Source organism: Pyrus communis, chromosome 5, assembly GCF_041283825.1.
Source record: "Pyrus communis isolate YQ-2024b chromosome 5, ASM4128382v1, whole genome shotgun sequence".
Lineage (NCBI taxonomy): Eukaryota > Viridiplantae > Streptophyta > Magnoliopsida > Rosales > Rosaceae > Pyrus > Pyrus communis.
Genome location: NC_142569.1, coordinates 9,191,915 through 9,207,494, shown reverse-complemented (window position 1 = coordinate 9,207,494; position 15,580 = coordinate 9,191,915). Strand labels below are relative to the sequence as shown.

The following is a 15,580-nucleotide window of genomic DNA, read 5'->3' as shown; positions in this document are numbered from 1 at the left end:
CCTGTGAAAAAATAGTAAATTATAGTAATGATCTTTTAATTTTAATTAAATTAAAGCAATGATTCATTTATTAAAAATTCATTTTTATTTATTTCTCAATTCATCAAAATTTGTATCTATGATCATTTTTGTCAACTTTGTTAGAATTTTGTCAAAATAAGTTATGTTAGAAGGGCTATTGCTACAATTGGGATCACTTAACTCATCAAAACGTGTATATATGGTCATTTTCGTAAATTTCATTAAAATGAATTATATTGAAATGATCATTGTTACAATTAGTTTAAAGTTAAGAGACCATTAATTTAATTGGGTTAAAATTGAAGAACAATTTCTATGGTTGGATTAAAATGAAGAGATCAGTGGTAATGAATTTTTAGATTTTAATTGAGGAAAGAATATTGCTAAAAAATAAAAAAAAAAATGGGGAAGGTTTCTGGCCATGGCGGTAGCGGCAATTCCAGAAACATTTGAGGATCCAAATTCCAATTGGGCATCATCAAACCAAAGCTAGCTTTATCTGAATTTTGACGTAGACGAAAAGCCAGCACTCAGAGAGGAAGGAAAGATGAGACCTTCAATTTCAAAGCAGGGAACCGCAGACAATAGTAATAAGGGCCTCACCGGTCACACCTGCACCCTCCATCAGCGTCTCAATCATGCTCTCAACCTCGGCACCAGGTCGGTCTCCTATCCTTCAAATTTTTCTCTCTCTAGGGTTTTCTATGGAAGTTCAACCATTTCTTGATTTGGCTGGAATAAAGATTTTGGTTTTTGGATTTTAGATTTTGATTGCAAGTGTTAGGAATCATTGGTAGAATTTTCCCCTTAAAAAACCCACTTCCAACTTCCAACTTACAACTAGGGAAGGGAAGCATGCACAAGATAAGAGCTCATAAACTAGGAGAGCCCAGAAATTTAATATTTTGTTTTAAATTGGATGTGAGGCATTTGAGTCCAAAGCGTAAAATCGTGTTGATCGGGGAATTACAATGTTAATGTGTTGATTGTTATAGCTAATTGACTAAACAGTAGAATGTTCTTCCTGACCTGGCTTGTGTCTTGCAGAATTAATCACGACAAGGTGAAAAAATGGCAGTGTGTCGATATGGAGATACAAAGACATGTGCTCCAGTCAATAGCTTCATTTCTCGATTCTGTTTCTGGGGATACGCGGCACCATCCACTTGTGAAGGTATAATAATATCCATCTTTTTAAAATCTCCAAGGAGCAAACGATTTAGTCTTTTATTTGTTCAGTTCATGCTGGCTGTTGTATTTAGTTTGATCATCAATTTTATTCGTATCACATTATTAGAGATGGAATATCGAAGCCCTGGTAAGAAAATTTTGGAGAAAACAAGTTGAGTGGAAGGTACTGTATTGGTGGTGACTGGTGTGCTATCTCTTGAAAATTCTGTTTCCTTACCAAGTTTTTGGAGGATACATTATGTTTCTTAAATTCTATAGAGCCACATCATAATTTGTATCAGTTTTGAGCTGTATCTGATTGCACTTATACATATTCTCATCATTGTTTCCATCGATTTTCAGGCTTCAGTTGCTGACATTGTTGGCGCATTGGTTTGGATGCTTCAATCTGACAATGGATCCATGTTGAGGATGGCAGCGGATGTGACAGTAAAATTAGTCAGTATTTTCCCCAAATCAGTACTGCAGCTTTATGTGTTAGAGCTTGTTAATCCTTTGTCATCTTTGTTATCTTCGCACCAAACAGAAGTTGCTATTTTATCTGCCACAGCATTGAATCTTATTCTTTCAAACCTCAGTACCAAGAGTGAGAAAGAAGTTTGGGAAATTCTTAGGAAAACAGAAAGTGTATCTCAAGTTGTCAGTAACTTACGGTTTTTTCCTGGATGTACAAAGACATTGAAATATTTCCAACAGATGGCTCTACTTTTGAGTACAATACTATGGTGGTGGCCGTCATCCAGGTTTTCTGTTTGGAGTGATACTAAACTGATGAATGGCTTAAATGAAATGTTAAAGCTAGATATTGATGAAAAAGTTGCAGTTTTGAAGTTGTATTCTTCTTTAGGTATTAAACTTTTAATCATGAAAAGTAATTTTTATGTTTAAATTTTATTTATTAGCTTATATTCTATAGACTGTTTGGATTAAGCTTCTGTTACTTTTTTCAGCTTTATGTGGTATTGGGGCCAAAAAAGTATTGGAAAGTGGAGAGGTCCTCGGACAGATGTTGCAATGCATGGACAACTTTCATCCACACTCAGTTCGCATTGAAGGATTCAAGTTAGCCCAGTGCCTAGTGGTGTTAGTTCTATCTTGGTCTCCTTATAAAATATCCTGTTGCAATAGTTAAAGGGTCATAACAATGTTTTAACTCTATTGTCTTTCAACGGTTTTTGTTTCAGATAAATGAAGAAATATGCGTACAAATGATGAGCTTAGGTTGCAAACCTATCATCAAAGTCATAATTTCTGGAATGAGTGAGTGGAACTCACATTCTAGAAAGGTCAGCAATGACCAGATGTCTTTGCTAGAGGAGGCATGTCGTTTGGCTCTGATAACTCGTTGGGAAGGGGAGCATCACATTTATATGTGGAAACAAGGGATTGACAAAATCCTTCTTGATCTTCTCCTTGAAAATTTTCACAACCAACCATACAAATGTTCCATGTCATTGGATGAGCAAATGGTTATTGCCAAGGAGGGTCTCAATGCCAATTATCTTCTTGTTCTGAGGAGTTATATCTGGGATATTCTCGGATGGCTTGCAATACATTGTGGGGAGGATTTCAACCCTGAAAGGGAAATCTATATTAACATCCTCATCACATGTGCATGGTAAGTCTCATCCTGAAAAAAAACCCTACTCATTTTCCAGACTTTTAATTAAAAAGAATTTGTGATCCTGCAGGTACCATTTTAGTTACTGTCTTATATATGGTTGTTAATTTTCTGATTTTGCATTCTTTGTATTCTCTGACAGTTTGACCTTTGTTGATGCAATTCAAAAGTGGCATAAAATATATGAAAATGATATTGCTGGTGCCTTCAGACGTGAATCGGCTACAAGGGCAGTTTCAATGATGATTTATTCACCCTGCAAATACATTGCGTCCAAGACCAGATTCATATTGTCCGAAATACTAGGACTAGATGGAGGGGAGTATTTGAAAACCTTACTGCGTTTCCTAAATAATTTGTCATCTGGGAATTATTTTGGAGTTCCAGATAAACTCCAAATTATTGTTTATTTAATGGGATTAGCATGCTATTCAGCTTTGCCACAGTACCAAGTCTGGGGTAAAAAATGTGTAAAAACATTATTGGCTTTTATCAGGTGGTGCTTAACTAATAATTTCCATTTAGAAAGATCAAGCTTTGCTCCTCATCTGCATAATCCATTCCATGAGAGGATTTGCTGTTGGGTTTCTGCAGAAGACTGGGAAGGCAATGACATTCTTTTGTTTTACAGTTTGTGGGGGCTGGCTGAGTGGATACAGCATTGGGGATGCTTAGGAAATAACCTAGACAAAACTTCTGGTGAGATGAGAAATATAGAAGGTCAACTTGTTAGTGAACTTCAGGATATCTGTAACAACAGTTGTACTCCTGGAGTGCAATGTTATGCTGTATATGTTCTTAGTTATTTTGGATATTATGGTTTTCCAAATAAACTTGGGAAAAAAATTGGCAAGGCACTTACTGAGAAGGATTATGCTGATATACAACTCATTCTTGCAAATGGAGAGTGTTTGAGGGTCCATGGTGTTGTGCTTGCAACTCAATGTCCATCATTGTTGCCTTCTGAACTGCTGCTTCCCAGCGAGGTAACATGTGAGGAATCTTCGGTGACATGCTCTATGGAAATTTGTAAAAAGTTCTGTAAAGACATAAGGTTATCTGCTCATGTTGATCACCAAGCGTTGGTTGTGTTGTTGGAATATATCTACTTGGGATATCTACAAGCAGGACAAGAACTTGTAAAGAAGTTGAGGACTCTTGCCAAACGTTGTAATCTAGAGTCTTTGTTACGGATGCTTTATAGGAAACGTCCCAAGTGGGGCTCTGCTCACCCCAGCCTTGATCTTAGTGCGGCTCTTCGTCCGTCTGGGTGTCATTTCTCGTATGGTTTCCTACTTTAATATCTATTTTTGGCTGCATCACTTTCCTACTTTAATATCTGTGTTTTGCTGCATCACATTCACATAACAATTTTAACCCCTTTGTATATGTAGTTTGTTTCACATTTGTGTCTCCGTTAGAAAGAGTGCATTTACTGTGGTTCATATAGGAATCTCAGTATATCTTGATGTTGTTATCTAAATATAAGGCTGTATTGGTTTGACAATACAGGGGAAACTGTGCAGTCAAGCCAGTTAAACATTTCAGTTGCTCTATTGTGTATGCATATATATTGATTGAAATATCACTACAGACTGTCAAAACACATTCTAAGAAGCTAAAGGCCTGTATGGTAAAGTTGGTTTTTGTGTTGGGAGAGGGGAGAAGGAGATGAGAGATGTCAGTGAGTAAGGGGGGAGAATATAGATACTGGTTTTCTAATCAACTTGAAACAGTTTGAAATGGTATTTAGTTGCAATGATTTTTATCTGCTCTCACTCTTTTCCTCCTTAACTCAGTCGTCTCTCATCCTTACTCTTTTTTTTTTTTTTTTTTTTTGAGAAGAAACGAAAGAATTTTATATAAAAGAGAGAATTTACATAAGTAGAAAAGAGTTCCACCTAGAACCAGGAGTAAGTAGCAAGGACCTTTAAGGTAATGCTGATTAAACAATGGTAGTCTCATCCTTACTCTGAAAAACAGAAAGAAAATGTACATGTGTGTATATATACCTATATACAAGGAATTAGTAAACGATCTGTAGAGTATTTTGAATGGTTTTAGATTACCCAACATCGGCATTATTTTTCCAAGTCCCGTCTAAAGGTTCTCTTATTGGGTTGAGGATTTTCATGTATATTATGATTGACTGGATTATAAACAAGTTTTTAGTAGTTCACATATTTTGCATTCCAACTTCATGCTACTAGTTGGTTTTCCAAATTTACCAATTCATGTTAGTAATATTTGTTTGGTTTTGGTTTCGGTTTCAGAGATGTCATCTTAGAAGCTAAGACAACTGAGCTTTTGGGCTGGACATGTGGTATTTGCTCTCGCTTGGTGCCACATATGCACATTCACAAAGTTATATTGTCATCAAGTTGTGATTATTTGCGGGCCTTGTTACAGTCAGGAATGCAAGAGAGGTGCTTGCAATTCTCTTTCTATATATACAACATAGATATACAGACATCCTCTTATTGAAAGCAATAAACTGTATAGTTTATTTAATGTACTGCAAAATTTATATTGTTAACTTGCATGAAGAGGTTTTGAAAAGTGGTTCCTCAAATTGGCTTATGGTAAAAGTGATTTCCAGCAGTTATTGTCATCTTTTTTGGGATGTGATGCTCTTGTAATAAAAATGCGGTGGTATTATAATTGGTGTCGCATGTCAAATTGTTCATATTGGTATACACATCCATAATGAACTTCCATTGTTTCAAACAATTTTAAATGTTGTTAGATAGCATCCTATTAAATGTTAACCATCTTTTCATTGAAACTGTTTATAGATTGTCAGGCTTATCCTGTTACCTTTTTCTCAAGGAAGGAAAGGTAGTCAATAGGAAATAATAAAAAATGATTTGTTATCTTTGTTAAAGCAAATAGTTTGAAGATGAGAAGTATGATGTTAACCAGATTCTGTGGCTACTGTTTACTCTTATTATGGGAGACATTGGCCTTTTGCGTTTGCATATCTGGGTATTTAAGTGCAACAACTTCAGTGGCGGTGCTTGTTTTTACTTTGTACATTCTGTCACGGTTTGGGTGGGATGGTGCAAAGGTGATGCCTTGGTTTTGGATTCTTTATAAATTAGTTTCACATCTGAACTGCAATTATCATTGATTTACTTTGCAAATTTTGGCGTTTTGGATGCTAGTTTATTCAATCACTTCTATCGTAAGTATAACATATCCTTTTCTTTTTATTGGTTTTTCTTTTGCATACTTGTTGCAATATATCAGAATGATACTCTCCCTTAAATGTTTTTTTTACACTTGCAGCCATTCACAAACCATAAAGAGCTCTATTAGTTGGGAAGCAATGGTTAAACTAGTCAACTGCTTCTATTGTGGTATGCTGCCAAAGCCACCCTCTGGATGTTTATGGGATAATATGGACACCGAAGAAAAGTTACATGAGCTGCAGCCATATGTAGAGCTCTGTTGGCTTTCTGAGTTCTGGCTCATGGAAGATATTCAAACAGCATGCTTCGATGTGATCATATCAACTCTCAGTTCTGCCAAAGAGTTGTCTATTAAGATACTTCAAATTGCTGCCAATTTTTCTCTGTGGAAGTTGGCCGAAGTTGCAGCAACTTATGCAGCCCCCTTATTTCGCCAACTGTGTGATTCTGGTGAACTTGACGCACTTGATGAAATGCTGGTTGAGATGATTCGTGTAGCCTCTGTTCATCTCTCTCAACAGGGTGGTAATCAATGTTGATTTTATTTCTACGTAGATGATTGAAAATATATGAAAATGTGAACTAGACTACTTTTGGAGAGTTTGTTTTGCAACCAAATGCTAATTCTGCCAATTTTCTGATGCTCTCTTTTCAAAAAAGATTTTGTAGATTTAGAGTACGGGCACCATCTCTTTTTGACGTAAGGTATTGGCTGCTTGAGTTGTACAGTTTTATTTTTCTTTGTTTTGTATGTTCATATGTGGGGAGGAGTGGTGGGGAGGGGGATGGGGATAGTCAGAGAACAGTTGTAGATATTTCTTTCTTTTGTCTCGGCCAAATTAGGATCAAAGTAAAACTGTATTTTGAATCCTTCAAATGTATTGCTTTGTGTTTCATAATGTCAGCATGTCACCTAGCATGTTCACTCCTCCACATTTCTCTGTTACTAATGCATATATCTCGAGCAGGCTAGCAGAGTTGACAAAATGCCTAAAATTAACAGTCTACCGTCTACAACACAGAGGTTGTTCCTTTGCACTAGGGAAGAAGCGTGGCTGTAGAGGATGGATCTCCATAGTAGGAACTTCACCATTCAGCCGTGATTATTTTCCTGTCGCTCTTCCAAGTTCAGTATTTTCTCTCTCATGCAAAACAGATAATTACTGGAGAACAGTTATGAGAAACAATAATGATCTTCCACCTTCCTTTCATGCAGGCATTATCATTGCTCTTGAAGGGAAATTAGCTTAGCTCGAGTCAAATTGCAGCTCTCAGGAATCCAGATTCCTGACCATCATTTTTTGGCAGGTTGAAGCTCAATCTTAGTAACACTTCCGTTGTAGTTTTGATTTTTGGAGGGTATTTGTAGAGATGTAGATTTTAGAGGTTTTGAAAAAACGCAAACTATCTTGGTCAATTTATTTCAAGTAATCTGTGAGTTATTACAACTGAAAACCCTCAATCTTGTTTTGATAATATAACATAGACAAATCCATTAAAACACAGATTCAAATTTCAATTAGTTCACTTGAATATCTACTAGAACAAGGTAATTATTTTAAGTAGTAAACACTGTTAAAATTGGTACATATTCTTGACAATTTGTCCGTATTTTTAGTTATCCCACATAAACGTTCTGATTTTTCCTTCCTGCTCAACGCTCTTCAAAAATGAGGTTTAATTAATTCATTCGATGTCAATGGTGATCCTCACTCTAGTGCTGACACAGAGTCCCACTACTTTGAATGACAAACTCAATTTTGTAGTTGAAATTGAAAAGGTTAAGACATTTAGTTTTCATCAGTTAATGATATGACGAAGATTGTTGTTGAGATTTCTAATTCTCTTATAGCATTGATTTTACTTGTCATTACACCCATTGTCAACTATCTGGTGTTAGTTTTACAATCTTTTGCCTCATTATAAAATCAGATTTGGTTTGATAAAATTCTGCTTTGTAACTGTCCAGTTTTTCAGCAATATTGTATGCACAGTGTGCATGTGATACATTGTCATTAGAGCTCTCTTTCCTGCAGGTGTCATCATTGCTCTTGAAGTGAAATTAGCGTAGCTTGAGTAGGATTGCAGCTCTCCGGAATCAGATACATGACTATCATTTCTTGGCAGGTTGAAGCTCACAATCTACAATCTCTATAACACTGTTTTAGAACTGTTTCATTAGGTGATTTTTATTGAATTGTAGATTTTGGAGGTTTTGAAATGAAAATTGTCTTGGTCATTTTGTCATCTATTTTCTTGGACATAATATAGAGAAACGCATTAAAATACGTATTCAATTACTTAGTTTAAAAAAAAACTAGAACAAGCTATTTATTTTAAACACAAAACTATTAAAACTGGTAAACAATGTTGACAATTTATCCATATCTCTAGTTATTATCCCACATAAATATTCTGATTTTTAATCCCGGTTTCACTGTCTTCATGATTGAAAAACGAGGGTCTTCATAAATTCCAGGCCAAGTTACTTTGAAATCAATGGTAATCCTCACATTAATGTTGACTCAGGTCTCAGAGTTACTCTACTATTAAGATGACAAACTCAAATTTTGTGTGTGAGAAAATGAATAGGTTAATCACTCAGTTTTCATCAGTTGATATAGCGAAAGAGCTTTGATAATTCTTTTGTAACATTGATTTTAATTGTTTTATGCTTTTAAAGGAGGGCAAGCCTTGGCGCAATGGAAAGTCAACTCCTTTGTCACCAAAAGGTCAGGGGTTTGTTGTGGAAACAGCCTCTTTGCAAAGCAAGGGTATAGCTGCGTATGGTAGACATTTCTCCCATGACCGTCACTAAGCGAGGAGCCTGCTTGGTTTGGGGTCGCTCCTTATGCTTTCATTTAAAGCATTAGATCCAGTTTGATAAAGTTCTTTGATTTTTGACGCTCGCGTATCCCCTGTGCTCCCAAATCTCCCATATCTGTGCTTCATAGTCAGGGTGGGGAATGGCAAACAGATGGCGTACAGATTGATCCTAATGGAATGGAAAAACTTTGGGAAGGGAAGTCTTCACCATCATGACAGGAGCGAAGGAAGAAAATATAGGAAAGAGGAAGAAGTAGGACTGAACCTGGCCTGATGCCGTACTAACTTGAAAATATGGCAAGAGTACAAATTGCAGAATGGGCAAACAATCAGTCAGCAGCCAGGAAATCAAATGGCAGGGGAGACACAAATGAGGAGTTGAGCAGGTCTGGATGCACAAAGCCAAATCTTCCAAGAGCTTGATTATCTGCAAAATTTAAAGCCCTCTGCATCCCATTCCAACAAGCTTCCCAAGTGTAGGCAGAGCTGTGTTGCCCGTTGCATGGTTGACACCCAGTGAAGTGAGTGGTAAAAGGCCTTCTGAGATCATCTTCCCAGTATCCCTTATCCTTCACATGTTGGTCTCTCATAGTTCCATAGAACTGGCTCACTTTCTCCGCATGTCTCCTCCTTAACATGTCCACCTCTCTTTCGATCTCCATGTATCGTTTGGTAATGGTGTCAAGACCATCCACTATTAACAACCAGTATCCGTGTTGGTGGTAATCATCTTCCACGTAAGTCTTGTTTGCCCATCTTTCTTGCTGTGTTATTAGAAGATAAATCAGACCCGATTGATCATCTGAATTTGAAATTTGCTTGCCTTTGATCAATGAATTTTGCATCTGCACCCATCTTTCGAAGTCTGGGGTCTGTGGCCCCATGGTGATCCATGCCTCTATGAGGTTCATGGACCACTGGCAGTTGCGTATCAGGAACACTCCGATGTTGATACTCATCCAGTTGTGCTTGTCATATATCTCATGCCACCACCCATGCACAACTAGGTTGTGATTTTTGTATCTCTCTAGTGGGAGATTGAAGTCCATGTCTGTGACAATCGCATTGGAGTCCACCCACCACATCCACTCCGCCTCAGGATGAGCCAGCATGGCAGCACGGAGAGTTGGTAATTTGGCCCAGGCGCCAGTCACTTTTGGATGGAATGCCAGATTGTTGTAGAAGATTTCATAGCCGTGGAGTCTGCAATAGTCTACTTTGTTCTTGAAAAACCGAAGCAGCAAATGATCACCAACTGGGTTACTGCATGCTGTGCTCTGAGACCCCATCACAAGAAGAACCCGATCACTTACACTAGCGGAGAAAGGACGGTGATGCAGCAGCCACTTCTTGCGCTTCTCATCCCAGTCTTCCACAGGTTGCCCAATCAAGTAGCTGAAGTTTGAATCATCATAGAATGTAGGCTCAGCTGGGTCATATCCTGAATCAAGGCCGTGGGCAAGTTTGCTCCAGGTGATGGTTTTGTCGAAGTTTGTGTCCGGGAGGAGAGCCTAACCCAAGGACAGAGCCAATGCCGCTCCTGCGGCAAATAGGAACCCGCAAGCAATAAAACCGTGGAGAACTAAGCGTCTAGGTGGAGCTTACTTTGGTGAACCCATCTCCAAGAAAGGTACAAGGGTGTCTCTGTGCCTTAGTGTTTGCTTATCTGTGCAAAGCTTAAAATTTTAAGTACTTACATAGCAGACTGTTTTTGTACCCGAAAACTACTTTAGTAGCATCATTTCTTGAACGCCGAGGAATCGAATTTCGAATGACAATCTTGCTCGATTTACCCAAAGTAGAGGTAAATCCAAATTACTAGGTACAAGCATTATGTGATGAGAAAGCTCAATTTAGGTGACTTCAATATAACCAATTAAACAGGTACAACTAAAAAGTATACATTAGTACCCATTTAACATAAGCACATACCGAGAGATTTCTTAGTATGTCAGAAACACAGTCTGGAACACCAAAATTATAAAATTGGTTGGAAACTTGAAGAAAAAAAATATTCCAACCAACTGTATTATGATTTATGACACTTGGTGTAGTGGTGTATTTTTGGCACACTGAAAAATTTCTTCTGTATATCAGGTACCAGATTGACTAAACGTACATCCGCCACCCAACTTTTTAAGTTTTCTGGTGCACACCTAATTCATAGGTTGGGCTATGTCTTTGAGGTAAGAAGGTTAAAGAACGTGTTGATCCTCTCCGACTCCAGCAAGTATGGTTGGCTTTGAGTTTATGTGTATTCAATCTGCACATTGTCTTATACAATTTGCGTTCATTGCGTTGGGAAGACCCTGCTATGGTAGGGTTTGTGCTTTTATTACCACATTTTGTGCCCTAATTTGTGCAATAAAAGTTATAGTTCATTAACAAGAAAGGGTGGATTTGGTTAGTATTTAACAATGCATTGAAGTTTCATTGCAACATTGTTGAACTGCATAACTGGTGTGTCAGGGTTGGGTTAATACATGAGTGGAGTGGAAAATGTAGTTAAGGAGTAGTTGTCAATTTAGGACCCCAGAGTGTAGGACTTTTCGCCTTTTAAGGTTTGAGAGAGGATGCAAACTAGGACATAAATAAAGCACCGAGTTGAACTCTTCTTTGATGTCAAGTTAACAACTATGAATAATTATCAGCCTTCGGGAAAAGGCAGAAAAAATAAAAACTATCATGGAACATACAATGCCCGGATTATTCTATTCAACCCCTAAATCATAAATCGTCTTTACTCTGAGATACTGTATTATCGTCTAACTCGAGTGTGAACTGCCTTAGGCCCTAATGGAAAACACTTTGGGGTTTCGATGCCTTTGGGGGCCTTTGTGAAGGTGGCAATATGATGAGTTGCTTTCGCTTGTTGAACCCTAGCGGCTATGCATGGCATGCATTTCAATGGGTAATGTGTCACGGGTTTGACATGAAGTTGGAGTTTAGTATCATTTTCCTCACCAATTAGGGCTGCTTTAGCGACGGAATTGGTGGTGGGCGACTGTTCCAGTTTGGAGACCTGGCATGACAACGAAATTTATAGGGTCCGTCAACTTTGTAGTCTTTTGACTCTTAGCATGCATGCGAGCCACGCGAGCGTGTCAAGCTCCACTAATTAAGGCCCTTCAAAATATCATGTTTCATGGGTAGTATGATCAAGTACGCTAAATGAAGAAAAAAGATATAGTCATCAAAATTTGGAAGATGGGAAAAGTGCACTTTTCTATTTCCAACTTTATATTTCTAATTTTTATCTTTTAATTAAGGAATTGTTGTTGGCAATCCAAAAATCTCATTCTACACTCCAAACTTTCTATATTTGGAAAGAAAAATACACTTGTGAGAAGTGTAAAATGAGATTTTTGGAGTGCCAATAACACTTCCCTTTAATTATAAATATCTGAAATATTCTTCAATTTGGACGTTCATAACAAATTATTATCAAACACAAGAGGTGGACCAAAACAAGAGATATGGGGTGTTTTGTATGCACGGACAGACGATCGCACTCAAGAATTTCTTCAATGAGAATGTTGTTTGTGTGGGATTTATTTGATATGAGAGAAATACAAGGAAAGAAGTTTGCGTTTTATATCATTTTTCTTGCAAGTTATACTTTAAGCATTTTGGAGCAAATTAGACTATTAATTTGGGGGTAATACTAAAGAGACTAAATTTTTAAATTAAATTTGCAAATTTAAAAACCAAATGACATGGTAGTTAATGATTGAATTATTACTTTAGTATTGATTACCGTACTTATTTCCTCTTGATGACGCATAATTTGATTTACAAATTTAGTTTCCCTAGCATTATCGTTAATTTGGTGTAATCATGGAAATCGTTTTGCAGCACCAATTCAAGAAGGCACAATTCTCATCATAATTTACACTATAAAATTCTTTACTCACAAATTCAGTCTTTTAAGAGAAAAGAAAGAAGAGAAATATTAGGTTAATACAAAGAGCATCAAAGACTTACTGTAAATTATATAGGTGGGAATGAAGACTAAACACATGCTTAAATTTCAAGAAATGTGTCTTTTTAATCTAAAACGTTGCTTAAAATCCAACTTTCCAACATAATCCATAAGAGCATCGAAGCGCAATCAGACTCAAGAGGAGAGAGACTTACCTACACCGCCGGCCATGCCCTAGACCAAAAGCGCGGTGCCGGCGTACTCAAGTCCTCCACAGAGAGGCTCTCTTGTTACATATTTACACATTCTATTAAAAGCAAAAGGCACAAACTGCAGAATTACACACTAATTAAACAAAGGAAAACCAATAGACTCAAGCATCTGGGAAATCAAATGGCAAAGGAGAAACCCAAGAAGAATTGAGTAGGTCTGGATGAACAAACCCAAATCTTCGAAGCACTTGATTATCTGCAAAATTCAAAGCTTTTTGCATCCCATTCCAACAAGCCTCCCAAGTGTACATTCCATTGTGCTCTCCACTGCAGGGCTCACACCCTGTGAAATGCGTCACAAATGGCCTCCTCTTATTCTCTCTCCAAATCCCTTTCTCTCTCATGTACTTTTCTCTCATTTGACCATAAAACAAGCTGACCTTCTCTGCATGCCTCCTCCTCAGCAAATCCACCTCCCTGTCAATCTCCATGTACCCTTTGCTTATCCCATCAAGCCCGTCCACTATCCCCAGCCAGTACCCATGCAAGTTGTACTCGCTCTCTAAGTAAATCTTATCCGCCCATTTCGACTTCTCCTTTATCAAGAGATAAATCAGAGCCGACTGATCGTCAGAGCCTGGATACGCTTTGTCCTTGATCAAGGACTTTTGGATCTTCCCCCAGTTTTTGGGATCGGGACCCTGTGGGCCCATGCTGGCCCACTTATCGAGCAAGTTCAGTGACCACTGACAGTTTCTTATCAACAAAACCCCAGAGTTGAGGCTCGTCCAGCTCTTCTGCTCATACAGCATGTTCCACCACCCATGCACGACCAAGTTGTGGTCTTTGTACTTCTCCAACGGAAGCTTGAACTCCATGTCGGTGAGAACCGCGTCTGAGTCGACCCACCAGATCCACTCAGACTCGGGATGGGCCAACATAGCCGCCCTCAGAAGCGGATATTTGGCCCAGAACCCAGTACCCTTGGGATCCAGTAAAACATTGTTGTAAAATATGTCGAGCCCATGAATCCTACAGTAATCAACTTTGTTCTTGAAGAGCCTCAGCTGCAAGTGGTCCCCAACTGGGTTTTTGCACACTGTGGGCTGTGACCCAGTCACAAGAAGAACTCTGTTGTCCACGGCAGCTCCGGCAGCGAATGAAGGGTGGAGCTTCAGCCACTCTCTGCGCTTGGAGTCCCAATCCTTCACTGGCTCCCCAAACGCGTAGCTGAGATTTTCGTCGTCGTAGAACGTGGGCTCCGGCGGGTCGGAGCGCAAGTCGGGTCCGCAGGGCCCCGCGTTCCATGTGATGATGTTGTCGAAGCTTATGGTGGTGGGGTTTATGAAGGTGAGGAGAGCCCAGACAACAGAGAGAGCCAACGATGCACCTCCGACGAAGAGAAAGCCATCTGCTATTAGGGAAGGGGCTTTGTGGAGAACGGAGCGTTTTGGTGATGGTTGGAAGAGAGAGAATTCTGAGGAACCCATTTTTTAAGAGAAAGAGTAGTGAAAGTAGTGGGAACTGGGAAGTGGCAGCTTGCCTAAATCTGTTTTGTTCTTAGAGCAGAGTGTAAGTAGGAAGAAGCATTAATACCAAAGTCTTTATTGGGTGCTAAAGTACTTCACATTGAGAAACTATTCTCTTCCACTAGAAGATAGAGACTCACATGGCATAGCATGTATATGAATTTCTAAGGAGACTTATCAAGTCTTCATGGATTTTCTGACCTAAGAGGTTATCGTTAATTCTCGTGCTAACATTATAAAATATTGTGCTAAAAACATAAGATATCACAGAGTTTGGGGAGAGTTTCACTTATGAGAAAGTTTTCTTAGCATTTTTCTAACATGCATGTATTATAACACGTGGATTGGTTATTATTACTGTATCAAATATTAATTTATCGTTCATCATAATGTAATGTGTTTTAGTTAAAACTTAAATTACTTTGTTGTGTTCTAGAGTCGTACCATAATTTTTCGTTCAAGAATATGAACAAATTGAACCGGTAAAATATCTTTTGAATGAATTACTTTTTCATGTGTCAAATTACGTAAAGAGTCAATTAGGGCGACTATTAATGCATATCACGTTCCGGTGTTATAGTACCATACAATAAAGTTTCATTTTAGATCGATCTTAACACGTGGAAAGAATTCAGTTACTGGCTTTCGTGAGTTAATAATCTTTAGTCTAAAGTTGAATAAACTTGGGTGGAGTATTCTAATCCATTAATTAATTAATGGAATTACATACTTTGTTGGCTTAATTGCTCAATCTCTTTTTGCGCTTGAGTGTCGGCTTTGCTTTAATTGACCACCGAGACAACTTGATGCCCCTTTATCTGTTCTAAAGGTGGCCGCATTAACTTGTTTGTGGGCAAAAATTACAGAGCCCAAAGAACTGCAGAATTTGATTGATTTTTTGGAATTGGATCCCCTCATGAGCAAAGATCCTCCTGATTCACTAACACGGATCGTTAGATTTTGATCCAACGGCTATAATTATTATAATTTTTAGAGGAATTCTGTGTTTGTAGCCGTTGGATCAAAATCCAACGGTCCCGTGTTATTGAGTCAGGAGGATTTCAAGT

General features: G+C 38.2%; 1 protein-coding gene and 2 pseudogenes across 11 annotated transcripts; 1 reads left to right on the top strand and 2 right to left on the bottom strand.

Annotated features, from left to right (window-relative positions):
- The first annotated feature begins 336 nt into the window (after positions 1–336).
- LOC137726062 (BTB/POZ domain-containing protein) lies at positions 337–11,242 on the top strand. 9 transcript variants are annotated; one of them, XR_015962511.1, is made up of 14 exons: positions 401–681; positions 1,069–1,195; positions 1,555–2,059; positions 2,163–2,293; positions 2,397–2,830; positions 2,976–4,115; positions 5,107–5,259; positions 6,122–6,549; positions 6,685–6,729; positions 7,047–7,150; positions 7,241–7,332; positions 8,061–8,151; positions 8,708–10,480; positions 10,948–11,242. XR_015962511.1 is itself a non-coding variant. In XM_088694173.1 (9 exons), the coding sequence occupies exons 1-8, from the start codon at positions 569–571 to the stop codon at positions 6,561–6,563; spliced, it is 3,045 nt and encodes a 1,014-aa protein (XP_088550299.1). In that variant the 5' UTR covers positions 379–568; the 3' UTR covers positions 6,564–6,575; positions 10,092–10,628. The 9 variants fall into 9 exon arrangements, 1 of the variants encoding a protein (XP_088550299.1); XR_015962510.1 differs by having other exon boundaries at positions 6,993–7,150; XR_015962512.1 differs by lacking the exon at positions 6,685–6,729.
- LOC137726063 (galactomannan galactosyltransferase 1 pseudogene) lies at positions 8,707–13,003 on the bottom strand (annotated as a pseudogene). Its single transcript, XR_015962129.1, has 3 exons — positions 12,988–13,003; positions 10,456–10,516; positions 8,707–10,245 (listed from the first exon to the last, which is right to left on the bottom strand). The product of XR_015962129.1 is annotated as a galactomannan galactosyltransferase 1 pseudogene (transcript).
- On the bottom strand, positions 12,879–14,633 carry LOC137726539 (glycosyltransferase 6 pseudogene; annotated as a pseudogene). Its single transcript, XR_015962509.1, has one exon. The product of XR_015962509.1 is annotated as a glycosyltransferase 6 pseudogene (transcript).
- Positions 14,634–15,580: the final 947 nt, after the last annotated feature.